The following is a 14,657-nucleotide window of genomic DNA, read 5'->3' on the forward strand; positions in this document are numbered from 1 at the left end:
TTTAATCTTAACCATGAAATAAATCCATTTAAAATAAAGAGGATCATATTCCACACAGCCTTTATTAGAAAATTTTAATAAGACACTACTGACTACATCATATTGGCTATTAAGTCTATACCGCATGATCAGAATGCAAAATTGGGTTGGGAATGAGTAACTTCAGGGGAAAGTGGTTTCTTCCTCACATGTGCCTGGGAAGTTATTCGTATGGCCATGTGGTGTCAACCTACTTAGCTTTCTTGTCTAAATAAAACTTGATCACCTCTCTCAACCATTTACATACTTCACAATTTATCTTCTCATTGAGAAGCATTGGTGGCATATTCTCATGATTTTGAACTTTATGATACCATAAATCAAACCGCAGGGATTGGAATCTTGTGCTAAGCATCCTAGCAATGATTTTGTTAACTGTTAGTTAGCCATAGGATCAACCTTTTAAAGCATTTCCATCGACAGTATTACTAGAACAGAGATGATATGTTACATCGATGTATAAAGGAATAAATGACATTTATTTACATGTCATTTTACATCATAAAAAAAGCAAAAGACCAATGCCTACCAAAAAGAATATACAAAAGGAAATATCACATAACAGAGGGTCCTATATTCTCTGTATCCTAATCCCGGATGCACTCCTAAAACAGTTAATTGACAGTTAACTGGTGCAAGCGATTGGACAGGCATTGAAACCATGGCATGCCTGACCTGGACTCAATACAGAAAAACCACTCTATTTAATCAACTCTTAAAACCATGGCATCCACCATATATACATCTTGCCAAGATTTTTGTGTGATACTGCTTCTGCAATTAATCAACGAGCCTGGCCTTCTACAGCTAGAGGCAAAGATGGCGCAGCCCCAACACCAACAACCACTCCTTGCAACCTTGCCTCAATATTGCTGATGGCTCGCTGCAAGATCCAAACAGGGAAATGTTTAGTGGTTAGTTTACAGCCATAGATCTTACATTCTGATCTCTTAATGCAAAAATCAGGATATCAGTTGGCTTCAACATTTTGATTGGGCAAGCCAATTCAGTGATTCAAGTCACTTAAAAAGCTTTCTCACTGAATTAGATGCCAATTATAAAGAATACATAAATTACCCCCAGTTCAAGCTTTAATTCTTTTTTTTATTGGTAAATTCAATAATTACAATAATGGGGAGGAGGCATTCGGACCCTAGTTCTCTACATAAAGAAGAGGAAGCAATGCCACTAAGCTACAAGCCTCTTGGCACCTTAACTTAAGCTTCAACTCATTGACTACAAGTTATGCATAAAAAATGCATCAACTTTAATAATGGCTGTTAAATTATTGATTGTCCCAAGAACTTAAGTTATTTGGATATGGTAAATTTAATCATTTAACCGCTTACTTCTAACATTTTCCCTCACGTGTGGGTTCAAACTCTCTTTTAATAGATAAGGCCCAACACGTGGGATTTTAAATAGGAGGTAAAGTGGAGGAGTCAAGGATCGAACCCAAGACCTCTTGCTTTGATATCATGTTAAATTACCGATTATCCCAAAAATTTAAGCTATTGGGATATAATAATTTAATCATTTAAGTACATACTTCTAACAATGGCAATACTATGTTGGAATAGGAGTAAATTTATAATTGAGGTATGATGCAATTAATTATTTGCTTGCTATGAATTGATTTGCTCTGAAAAGCATATCTCAATTTTAATAAAGTTAAGAAAAACAGGGATATGTTCAGCCTTGGTATATGCCAACTAATCCAGTAATGCAATGATGAACCAAAAGTAATTGTAATTGCTTAGTTTAAGAAAGAACAGATAGAAAGCTTGTTAAAATAAAACAGCAAATCAATGAAGATCTAAACCTGTGCATGTGGATTCTGAACTTCTACCCCACTGGACTTATGAGATTTTGTCCATTCCACGAGTGGATCATGGATGAAAGTTTCAAGAACACTCATCAAGGTCTCCCTGTGTGTTCTCAGAACTGACAGAGTGATTTCACAGACCCTCAAGAAAATTCCCTCATATCCAGTGATGCCCAACCCATCAATCATGTTCTGTAGGTTCCACAAGATGTCCATTAGTATGAAAACCCAGGTTTGGAAAATAATGCAAGATCAGAAATAATACAAATTTACTAAATCATTCATAAATGTAGACCATGAAAATTTCATTAAAATGGGTTAATATTGGATATATATATATATATATATATTTATTTATTTTTATTTTTTTTGAGGAACTACAAGCAGGTAAAAATAAGAATTCTCGGAGGTAAGTATGTTCAATACAAATATTTTGCCACTATCTTTATTTCAAACAATTTAATGATTCCACATAAGGTAGTAATGCATACAAGAGAAACAACCCCCCACCCTCCCAACACAAAAAAAGAAACCCTCAAATAAGCAGATTAATGCTAGTTATTTGCAAAACATGAGATATTAATCAATCAATTCCCTAAAACACATTGCATTTTCTTACCTGGGTTAGCCTGAAAGGCACCAGCTCAGGCTTCTCCAACTGCAAGCCTTTGTCAAATAAGCAACTGAAATCCACATGAACACAGTTACCCGTGGTAGAATCAAAAAGAATGTTTTCACCATGTCGGTCACCCAGCCCCACAATATGCCCAACCATATACCAAACTGCAGTAGTATGTGCATAAGCAACCCAGGCCCTAAACCAAGCAGCGGGCTCAGAAAAGGTGTTCAAGAACCATTTATGAAAGGCTGGTGGGAACATTGGAAGAATTTTGTTTTTTAGCATCCCATATTCTTGCATTTTACCTTGACATTGATCATAAATACGTTTAATTTGAGGATTTGTTTTCTGCTTATCAAATTTTCCACAGGTCATGTAAATGTCTTGAAGTATATGCTGTAGTCCACAAGTATGAGGCACCCATTCTACCATACCACAATCCTCCGTTAGAGGAATCACTGCAAAAGTACGAATGTAAAGCTTCCTTCGACGACTTTCAGGGTATTTGGATAACAAACGATTAATAGTTGCAGTAAACTCCATCATACGTGCATCTTTCCTGAGGTCATCCTTGGGTTTGCAGAGGAATGGACATTGACTGCCATCACTTCCCAATAGAACAATCTGAACAACAATAACAACAACCAATCTTTAGTCCCAAAATTTTGAATACCTATTATATCAATATTTAAGATAACCTAGGGGAAAAAAAGGTGATTCTACTCCTGTAATGAAAATTAGGCAACGGCAACAGATTGATGACCTTAAAAATTATAATGTACACATTTCTAGGCAAAACCAATTATTTAAATTTATGCGTAGGCCTCCAGATATCTATGTGAAGGCATACTGGGAATGTGAACCAAGCACAACATAAAATCAATAAATAAAGAAGAACTGAATATTAGAAATATTAATTTGCCAAAACCACTACCACAGAAGAACTTACTTTCTTAGGTCCCTGAAGAGATGAAAGAATCTCAGCCTCATCAGATACTCCTGATATTGTAGGAAGATCTGTGGCAGAAAAGATATTAGAGTTAAGTGAGTCTATGCCATTTACTTCATATGTTGGTAGGCTAACAGTAAGAGATTGCTGAGTTGGCATGATAATTCCCAGCGGCATCATCCTCTTCAAGGCACTAAATTCAGTTGAGATATTAATTGTCTATGCTTTTGGCTGACCGGCATGGAAGCACAACTTGATTAGATGATCAATCAGGCTAGCAAACTGAACAAACAAATTGTTACCACTATTTCCTTGGCTGAACCCTTTCCGTGCAGCTTGTATGATTTCTGCAGCTGCCTCACGCCTTGATGGAACTGTGGATTTTGAAACTGCGGCCATAATCCATAGGGCTTGTTGTGGGTATTGCCTAAGAACTGAGGTGATGATGAGCTTGACTAATCGAACAATTTCTTCATTTTGGTGGCAAATTCTGGAAACTAACTGAGGCAGTACTGTTAACCACTGATATGCTGGCAAATCATTCAGACAGCCCCGCATAATAATCAGTGCCTGCCAAAATAAGAGAAAACAAAGAGAGAACAATATTTAAAAATGGAGGCAGAATCCCAATGTGCTGTAAGAAATAAAGTTCATTTTTGAAGTATTACACTTACCTTTGCATGGACACTTTTCAAATCTTTATTGGATGATGAACCTCTTCTTAGATAAAAGGTCCCAAACTCAAACCAGAGGGTTAAGAGTCTTGGAAGTGCTTGAAAGAGATTCTTGTGGCCCCTATGAAGCCCCTTTGCATAGAATAATAGTACATCAGGCACATAAGACCACCAACGCTTCTCATTATTTACATTTGAAGAACCAACAGCAGAAGCTGATGGGACCATCCTGGGACCTAAATCAAATTCTTCCTGACGTTTCCTGGCATCAGCAAGCAGTTCATCACAATATTTAGCCATATAGAAGTATCCTTTCTCCCACTTAGACTGCAGTTCCTTCACCCTGGAATAAAGATTTATCGCATCCTCTTTTTGCTTCTGCCCCGTGTAATGGATCCATCTAGAATAGAGGAGAAGGGTCTTTGCTATATCTCGATTCTCATTTAAAGCCTGAGTATCACAAACTAAAGGTGGTGGGTTCAATGGAACCAGGGAAAGGCTAGTAATTGATGATATTGCAGTGAAGCCTACAACCTCAACAGGCATGTTGAGGAGAGATTGTTGCAACTCTGCAATGGCACCATCAGATCGCCTAGTACTCCACAAAAGCTTAGCCTTTTCTGTTTGAACATTAGGTGCACCTGAAGCCTGAGCTTCAAGAATTGCTCGGTTTGCTGTTTCATAGTGACCAGCCAAGCGACAGAGTTTTGCATATTGAAGCCAGCAGTTCCCAACTTGAGCACCAAGACCACTGGCACCAAAAACCAATCTTCGGAATGCTAAAAGTGGCTCCCTTGCCCAAAGTAATGGCTGTGCAAATCTGAGTCGATTCTCCCAGTTCTCCATCACTTTTGAGAATCCCAGATCACCCAAATCAAAGGTTTTCTCCAAGAAAGAGTCATCAACAAGAAGACTCTGGAAGTCTTCCAGCTCTCGTAGTAAGTGAAGTTTCACAACAAATGGGTAAGCACGTGTATAGGAATCCATGGCCGCAGCAGCCAGTGGAGCAATCAGAGCTTGCTTGGACAGTGCTATTTTCTCAGCAACCGAGAACTGATCCTTCTTCATCATTGCCTGGAGAATCTTTGCAACATCCATGTCAAAGGAAGCATTACACTCGGAGCTGCTACAAACTAAACCTTTTTCATCAGCTCCACTAAGGTACTCATCCATCAGGTCCCACCTACCAAGCCTCCATGCTGCTTGCACACCTTGCATGCACAATGTTTTCTTATATTGAGGTATCCTACAAATTAAACCATCCACATGAGTCACCATGGCCTGAAGGTGGCACATGTTTAGCAAACAGTTAAGGACATCTGAATGCCTCTGAACTGAAGTAGGCTCCATTTGCAGGGCTTGTTCACAAGAAGTTAAAACTTCTGCCCAATTTCCTGCTCTTTTGTTTATTAATAGCTGGTCTTGTAACCTTTATGATTTACGCAAACATGCCAATCCAGAAAGACCATCAGGCTCATCTAGCCAGCTGTATATTTCCATTAGATATGAAACATCTTCATCCTCAAAAGCACCACTTCTTTCAGCTGCAGGATTGAAAGAACCTGACTTTACCCGCACGTGAGACTCAAAGTACATCAAAGACCCAGCATATGCCTGACACCTAAAGGAGGCCCGGGCAAGTGTCACCTTTGGGATTGCAGTCAAAAGATCTGAAACATATTTACATTGTACTAGGAGTTGCTCCTGATCTATCAAAGAAGTTGGACTTTGATCCGTTGACTTGGATGATTGTTGCTTAGAAGCGGATGATTGAAATGACTGGGAAAGAGCTAGTTCCTGTTCAACATCATCAACCCATTGCCCAAGATTATCAAGAAGAGTGAACACAGCCTGAATGCAAACTTCACTTTGCCCACCACTGACTCCATGTACTGTAGCCCCACTGTTCTCTGACGCTGCAGCATCAAGAACAGAAAGAATTTCTTCTGTTATGCTATGCCGCGCCTCCTCAGTACCATGACAGACAGCCTCAAGGACTAAATATGGCAGCAGATATATGGCTGTTTGCATATCATGCCACACTATACCTCGACAAGCATTAAAAATGCTAGCACGAGATCCCGTTGCATGCATAGTCAATTTTCTTATCCAATTGAATATCCACCTCCCGAATGACATAGTTGGGCGGTAAATTGGGCCAGTGCAAGCAGAATCAGCCACGTTTGGAAGCTGAAATCTAGACGTCAAGCACGGGGCAATAATCTCTTTAACATAATTAGAGAACTGGTCCCATAGTTTTTGACCCCTTCTGTTATCCAAAGATTTCTTATCCTTCAATTTCTGTGACATAGAAGCGGCAGCACTGGCATCCATTGATGCCTCACAACCTGCAATTTTTAGAAGCTCCAGTATAGCCAATGCAGCCGAGTCTTGAATAATGGTGTCTGGTGCAGCCCTGGAAGCCCTGGCTAGATGCTTGTGGATCAACTCAAAGATAAAATCATCATCAGAGCATTCAATCTTAAAACGTCGGCATGTAAAACCCTTCACTTTGGCAGGGTCAACTGCACCTAGTGCTCCAAGGCAATCAGCACAGACTAGCTTCAGCCGCTGTCCTACTGCAGTCCTTGATTCTTCTGCACATCCTCTTAGTAAGGATGTGATCAAAGAGCTCAAAACATCCATGTCTGAACGAGCTTCGGCTGTGATTAGAGCTGTAACCTCCTCCCTTCTTAGGTTTAGCAACTTGCTCAACTCGCAGACTACCATATAGCACACATTCAAGTTCTCATGATTCAAACCATCAACAACGTCTCCTAATTGATCCTTTAAAGTCATTGATCCACGTGCTTCTTGTATAGCTTTGTTAACTTCTGTCAGAGCTGGAATACTGGGCAATGGAGGGAACTCACGAATATGCTCCTTTAGGACAACCTTGTTTGTTAAAACAAGTTCTTTCAAAATTTTCACCACTTTATCCAAATTATTTGAAGGATGTTCTTTCACTCTCTCTAAGAAAGGAATAAGAGCAGCAAAAACTTGAGAAATTACATGTTTCGTGCTAGATGGTGATACTTTCGTTAGCTGCTCAATCAAGAAATGCAAGATGGAGAGACCCTCACTTTGCAGTGGTTCCTTATCAATAGCATGCATAAGAAGAACCATTAGTTTTGGCACATAAGTACTAAGGTGAGAACCCATCATTTTAATCAGCATCTCAATACGCTTTAAAGCTTGTTGCTGCAGCGAAGTATCTTCAGCATGGAGCATTTTTCTATCAATACTGTTAAGGAGGCCAACAAAATGATTCCTCAAAAATCCCGGTAAATCTTCACCACCAGTTAGAACTCTAGCAACCTCTTTAATCATCTGAGGTACTCTTGCTAACCTGTATCAGATAAAAATTAGAACGCTTGGCAGAATGACTAATAATAGCAGCAATGATAAGATTGGACCTATAAGAAATCAGCTAATAAATTAATAATTTGGTCCCCCGAATCTACACAAATGAGTGACAAAAAAAAAAGGCAATATGTAGATGAATGCAACACAGGTCAGCAAATTTTCAACTTATAGTCACTATGGAAAAAATATTTGAACAACCCCCCAGAGGAAAAAAAAAAAACAGATCAACTAGCAAGTTCCATAGCTACTCACTAAGTTCTTGTACTTCTGTAAAGCTTTATACCTTTTCCTTATCTCATCTGAATCACCCCCATCCAGAAAGCAGACAAGTTCATCCAAGAGTGCAGGTAATGCAGCTGCAAAAATTTCTTGCTCGTCAGAACCAGTATGAGCAAGATAAAATTGCAAAGCTGAATGTAACTCCTGGCCATCAGCTTGATGGAGAGCAAAAGCAAGCACTTTTGGTAGCCAATTAACAATCAAAGGCACCATATCAGTATTTAAATACTTGGCCAATTCATCTAAGGTGTCAATTGCTTGATCATTATCCTGCTGAGACACTACAAGCTTTGGAAGAACAATAGGAATCATTTTCCTCACGAGTTCTTCAGTTTCAACACCAAAAACAGCTTCTGCAAATTCTTTGACCATTTTTGGACGGCTGGCAAGCCTCAGAGATAAATAATCAAACAGTTCATTACGAATATGAACAACTTTTGATAAGACTAGTTCAAATCCTCCTTTAAGATGAAAGTAGCATGATTTGTGTATTAATCTTGACGCATTCATCCTCACTGTCACGTGTGGATTATCAAGTTGGTCGACCAACAAGAAAAGAGAATACAAGAATAGTTGACTGTAGATATCAACTGCAATCATAATTTCAGCAGTAGATTCCAAAAGAGTATCAAAGATCTGGGGATCGTCAGCAGCTGATAAGGCATGTTTAATTATGTCCAGAAACTTCTGTTCTTTGATTTTAGTTGGTTTCTCCTCATCACAAAATAGACAAGGCAAAATAGGATCCTCAAGGAAGGAATTTATCTGAGAACAAAATGCTTCTCTTACAGCCTTTTTTCTGTTAAGAAGCAAAAATTCAATACATTTAGTCCATTCAGATCTTGTTTTAAGCAGAACATCTGTATTCCCATGTATAAGGATCCGTCGAATTACACCGACACAGGCAACTTGAACCTCTTCTGATGACTCATCATAAAGAAGCTTAAAAAAGAGAGACTGTAGGTGGAGAAAATCACAGTCCAAACTAATTTCTGTCCTTTGCATATCAGGTTGATGAATAATTTGTGAATATAGTTCAGGATTTTGTGCAATGCTTCTGTCACACTTTGAACACCAGAATCCTTGCAGTAAATAATCAACTGTCTGACTATGTTTCTCATTGTTTATATTCAGAAATAATTTGCATGTGCTTTTGGAAAGACCATCTACAGAATTACAAGATCCATAGAGGCATGACAAAAAACCAAGAGTAAGGGGAATAATATTCTTAACCTTCTCATTCTTCTCTTTCCCCAATAACCTGCAAATTGAAAGAGAGGTAAAAAAAAAAAGAGTTAGAACTTAGAAGTCCTTCCATTTAGAATACGTTTGGAATTTATCAAGTGATATGATTATGCAAACCATCCAAAAAGTTTTATGGGAGGTGGTTATTGCCTACAACTCAAATTGGCGCTTCTATAAAGGATTTTTCAGAAGGCTAATACTAATACTAAAGAGGATTTTTTTTTATTATTGGTAATTTACATACAACCAGAGGGTTTAGAACCCACAACCTCATCGTCCATCCCATTATTATGGAAGGAGGAAGCGTCATTTGAGCAAGAGCTCATCGGCAGCACAGATAAAATTACACCATGAAAAACACATGTGCTTTGCATGAAACCAAAACTGCAATCTAATTCCTCTATTTATGCACACAAGCATCATACAATATCACATGCTAGTCTATGCACTTGACTTGTTATAAAACTAATGCACAACCAATCCCTAAAAATTACATTGGCTCTTCACAAGTGAACCCAGCCAAGCCAAAACAATTTGTGAACTGGAATTCCAAGGAAAAGAAACAGTCATACAACAATGAATAGAGTAAATTTGAAATCTTTTGCTTTAAATAAAACTAATGTTATAAAACTAATGCACTACTGATATTGGCACTTCACAAGTGACAAGTGAACGTAGCCAGGAATTCCCAAGGAAAGAAAAATCAATACAACTCAAATGGCATAAACCTTTGCATTAAATAAATAAATAAATATATATATATAAGTAAAAATAAGTAAATAAATAAAAAAACAAGTAAATAAATAACTTCAACAGTTCACTTACTCCAGCCTTCTGAACATATGTGTTAGTAAACCAAGACCAGACCACAGGACAATCACTGGCATGGAAAGCACAGCTTCAACTCTAACTTCTTCAACTTCATCATGAAGACTAAAATCCAAGATTTCAAGATCAGTTTCAGTCTTTAAGCAAGGACCAAGCTTGGATACAACTTGAACAGAGATACATTTTGTTTTCCAGGGATGATGAGGTTCAGCAACCACAAGAGAATGGGTCCAAGGAAGCTTTAGTACCACAGGCAGAAGGTCTGCATCATCATCTGTATTTTTGAACAGCTTGTTCTCCATAAAAGGTGTTCCTAATCAAAGAGAATGGAAATCAGTAACAGACAATAGAATAGCAGCAAACATAGTAGATCGTGTTTATGTAAGAATATTATAGAGATAGAGCAATGTAAGGAGATCTGAAATTCTCACAGGTAAATTATCTCTATCAAATTTTATATTTTTCTTACTTATCCTCTTGTTTTCAAGCAAATTTTTTCTAGAAGTAGACCGGCATTTTTCAATGTATCATGAATTTCATTATTTCAACATTGTTATGATTAAATTTTTAAGCATGTGCAATATATGGGCTACCAGAAAGCATCACCTAGTACAATATAAATATGTGCACTTCCTTTCACCTAAAAAATATTTAGAAATTGTCACAAGAAATTAATAATCTGGAATTCTTTAAGAACCAGAACCAAGATAATACATCCATTACAACAAGAACAAGGTTACTGAAGCCTTGATGAAGATTAGTTCCATTGCCTTACTCTGCAAGAGCAAAATGCTGTGAATTCCTTCCAGATAAATGAAAACATCAAGTGTGATTGAATTTTCTTGCTTTGCCTGCATGATGTAAACTCCATTAATAATAGAGGGAATATTTAGTAACTTTTTGAGAGATTTGCACATTTGAGCCTACCCACCATCTCACATATCAAGGGGATCCATGCATGCATCTGTTGAAAGATGCGGACTGATAGATTGGTCTCTGGGTATCTACAGAAGGCAATACAAAGCATGCTAAGAGCTGTCAAAGCGACATCTGGACTTAAAGAATCAGGTTCAACAGCAGCAGAGTTGAGATACTTAACAAATGAAAGAAGTGATTTGTGCATATCAATTGCATATTTCTCTTCTGTTTCACAAGTTACTAAGCAAGTATGCTTGCTCTCCACCAGAACATTAGCATCAGAAGCCACAACATCTTCATCCAACTTTTGTCGTTTGACCTTGCGAGTAACCACATCTTGAATAGGCCTCTTTTCTCCAACCCTCAAGTTTTCAATTGATTTATCACTTGATGTTAATGATTCTAGACCACTATAATTTATTGGTTCCCCCCCAACACAATCAGGACCAAGAATAGACAAAGCCACTCTAAAGCAATCTATCAGTGGAAAGCATGGTTCTGGGAAACAAAGAGTGCGAATAAGAGACTCTGGCTTCCAGACATGAGGGGGACAGGTTCTAGCAATACGTGTGTATGCATTGCACAAGGCAACCTGGAAAAAGACAAAATCATAAAATTAGAAATCATTATTAAGTCCACTGAAAAAATTTAATCTCTCATATCTATCAGCTATAAAAAAAAATTAAATAAAAAGAAAAAAAGAAAATTCCTAACAAGAATGGTTAAGTTTTCAGAATAGGAAATTTGTTATAATTAACCTTAAGCTCCTGACTTTTGGTTCTCCAGATTGACTGATGAAAAACACCAACTAACTCTGCAGCTGTTAGCTTCACAACATCATCGGCACAACTAGAGTGTAATGCATTAAGACAACCACCCATGGACGAATCATAAACTGTATTTCTGAAATGTAAGCTTAGTGTTAGTGTACTAAGCAAAAATAAGCAAATGATACAGTTTGAATAACATCATTCATGCTCCCCCAAAGATGGCCCAGTAAGTTATATTCCCAAAGACCAAAAATAAGAGATAATAGTAAAAAAACAGACTTCTACCACTAATATATATATATGATAATGTAGGAAACCTTTCTAAAGAAGAGCCCCTAGGACTCACCTCAAGCCAGTAAAACCTATGGCCAATTGACCCCACCCACCAGGACTACCACAATGTCTGACAGATATATTAGATGTTTCTAGAATAACAAGCAAAACAATCCAATGCAGCAGAACAGCATTAGAAGAATAATATGGTAATTGAAGGACCTTCCAGACAATTATAATTACTTGTTCTCATTTATGAATTCATTTGAAATCCAAACATGGCAATAGTGAATTATTTGAATTGATTCGACCTCTGACAAAAGCCAAATATACTAAACACGGCAATATAATATAGATAATCATCATAGAATATTAACTCTTATATACAGTAGTAACAGTATCATAAATTTAAAAAAATAAAAATTATGTAACATGTTAAGAGGTTCATCCATTCGGTTGGGTGAATTCACGTGCAACATTAAGGCTTAGTTATTAAGAGCTCTAAAAATAGAGAACTACAACTTGCAAACATGTGAATGCATACCTGAATACAGGAAGCCCCTCTTTGTCCTCACTTAATATGGTGGTTATTGACTGGATTAAGTTATGATGGGGAATGATATTGAAATTTATCACTGATCCAACGATGCGCGCAAAGTCAAAGCATGCCTTCCACAGAATTTTAATTGTCAGGCAATTGTATTATAAGGATACCATAAATCATATTTATTAAATTAAAAAGAGACCATATTAGACCAATAACTGCATTAGCAATCTAATGAATTCAATATTAAAGTAACAACAAGAATTTGTAGCTGTTGCTACCCACCATATGCAAATCAGCGTCCCCATAACATAAAAGTGAACATGCAGCCGAAACAAATGACACATCGATTAGTCCTTCAACATACAAAGTTCCATCAGTTAAGCATTTATTAATAAGCTTAATGATCCAAGTTGCAAAAGGCCGCCACCTCCTTTTTCCCGTAAGGTTAATCATGATACCAACACCATCAGCTGGTTTATTACTTGCCGGAAGATCGCCAAGATGATCAGGATCGCTAATAATTCCAGCAAACGACTCACAAAAACACTTTAAATTCAAACTAGCAGATTCCATGTTATTTGAATTGTCAACATATAGTGAAGCCACATACAAAATATCTGTCAAAAGAGAAAAGGAAAATTAGCTTTCTTCTATGCATTTGCCTTTTTTCTATAAATATTATTATTATCAAGTACCATGTGAAAATAGAAAGAAGAAAATAAAACAATGTAGAGAGGCAAAACAGAAGCAAGAGAAAGAAATGAGAACATAGGGAAATACAAACAATATGGTTTGACACTTTGACCTAACAGCCTATGTCCACGAAGAAAAACCCACGAGGCTACATATTTACGGTATGAATCTATATATAGTAAGCTAAATCCTAGACTAATATTGATGACAAGACTTGGGTCTTCACTCTTAAACTATGAATTGGCCTTGATATCTTTAACAATTATTATTACTAATTTACACACGTAGCGCGACTTAAAACTTATAACCACAAAGGGTAAAAGTACCATTTGAGCTATAGTTCATTGGCACATGCTCTCCAAAATTGTCTTAAAACTCCGCTAGTTACACAACTTTTTTTCATAATTTGATAACTTATGACTTGTAATGTCACTAGAATTATTCATAATCAATCAATTAAAATCAAGTCACGTAGTTAAATACACTCAATTCCACCATTTATATACCTTCAACAACCACCATTGCATCAACAAAAAACTGCCTGTACGCCTCGCGCGAGCCGCTGCGAAGCAACGACAGAAGCGATCCAATCGTTTCGAATATAACTCCATGTCTAGAACTGAAAGCAATAAATAAATTCTCGATCAAAAAACAAACTAAAACCGAAAATTCAGAAATTGAACAAAATACAAACCGAAACGAAGGCTCGGCGAAGAAAGGAAGAACTCGACCGATCACAGGCAAAATCGCCGAAGCCTTGCCGTGGTAAAAAACTCCGGGAAAGTTTTTCGCGGTGTGAGAGATTAGCTTCAATACTGCGATTACTTCTCTCTCATTGGCTGCGATTAAATTTTAATCAAATCGATTATATACAATTTCATAAAATTAATAATTAATTAGAGAGAGAGAGAGGTTTGGTTTGAGTGTGGGAGAGTGTACCGGAGGGAGATGGGACGACGTAGGTGTGGAGGAGATTGGGGAGGACGGAGCGGAAGCGGAGTTCTAAAGCGTCGTCGTTTGGTGGTGAAGTGGCGGCGGTGGTGGTGGTGGTTGTTGTTGGTGGAGTGGATGAGGTGGCGGCTATGCGTTCTCGGAGCTCGTGTACAAGGCTTGATAGGTTCGCCATTTCTTCACTATTCACATCACTTCACTTCATTTCATGCCCTCAATGGATTCCACTTTCCTCACTCTCTATGAGACTATATATGACTGTCTGCCTCTCTCTCTCTCTCTCTCTCTCTTCCCTCCTAATTTCGAAATATGCCTGTAAGTTCTAGTGCTCTACAGTCAAGACTACTTTACTAATAAATGAAATTTTTAAAAAACAAATATATATATATATATATATATTATAGGAAAAACTTCAATATATTCATAATATATTCAAAGTTAAAATGCATAAATTTGTGAAGAAATAATATATTTTATTTATAGTTTCACAATATATATGAAAAATAATAAGTTAATCAAGTAACTTATGAACAAGTTTAAACTTGCTCAACAAGAAGATAAGCTAAGTTTAAACATAAAATCTTGTTTGGTAATGGGTTTAAGCTTACCTCGTGTTCAAAAAAAAATATTAAATAAACAAGTTTTGAACTTTTAGTCTTATATGTTAAGTTAAAAAAAATG

The 14,657-nt window shown here is 37.2% G+C and overlaps 1 protein-coding gene across 1 annotated transcript; it reads right to left on the reverse strand.

Annotated features, from left to right (window-relative positions):
- Nucleotides 1–500: 500 nt before the first annotated feature.
- Nucleotides 501–14,252, reverse strand: LOC142643335 (serine/threonine-protein kinase ATR). Its single transcript, XM_075817900.1, is given in 15 exon segments — nucleotides 501–922; nucleotides 1,862–2,056; nucleotides 2,484–3,107; nucleotides 3,433–4,002; nucleotides 4,107–7,455; nucleotides 7,756–9,012; nucleotides 9,822–10,137; nucleotides 10,600–10,675; nucleotides 10,756–11,334; nucleotides 11,501–11,645; nucleotides 12,330–12,454; nucleotides 12,615–12,949; nucleotides 13,532–13,644; nucleotides 13,720–13,864; nucleotides 13,965–14,252. Coding segments are annotated over 15 exon segments (8,184 nt in total). The 5' UTR covers nucleotides 14,152–14,252; the 3' UTR covers nucleotides 501–754.
- Nucleotides 14,253–14,657: the final 405 nt, after the last annotated feature.

Source organism: Castanea sativa, chromosome 7 (genome assembly GCF_040712315.1).
Source record: "Castanea sativa cultivar Marrone di Chiusa Pesio chromosome 7, ASM4071231v1".
NCBI classification, from domain to species: domain Eukaryota; kingdom Viridiplantae; phylum Streptophyta; class Magnoliopsida; order Fagales; family Fagaceae; genus Castanea; species Castanea sativa.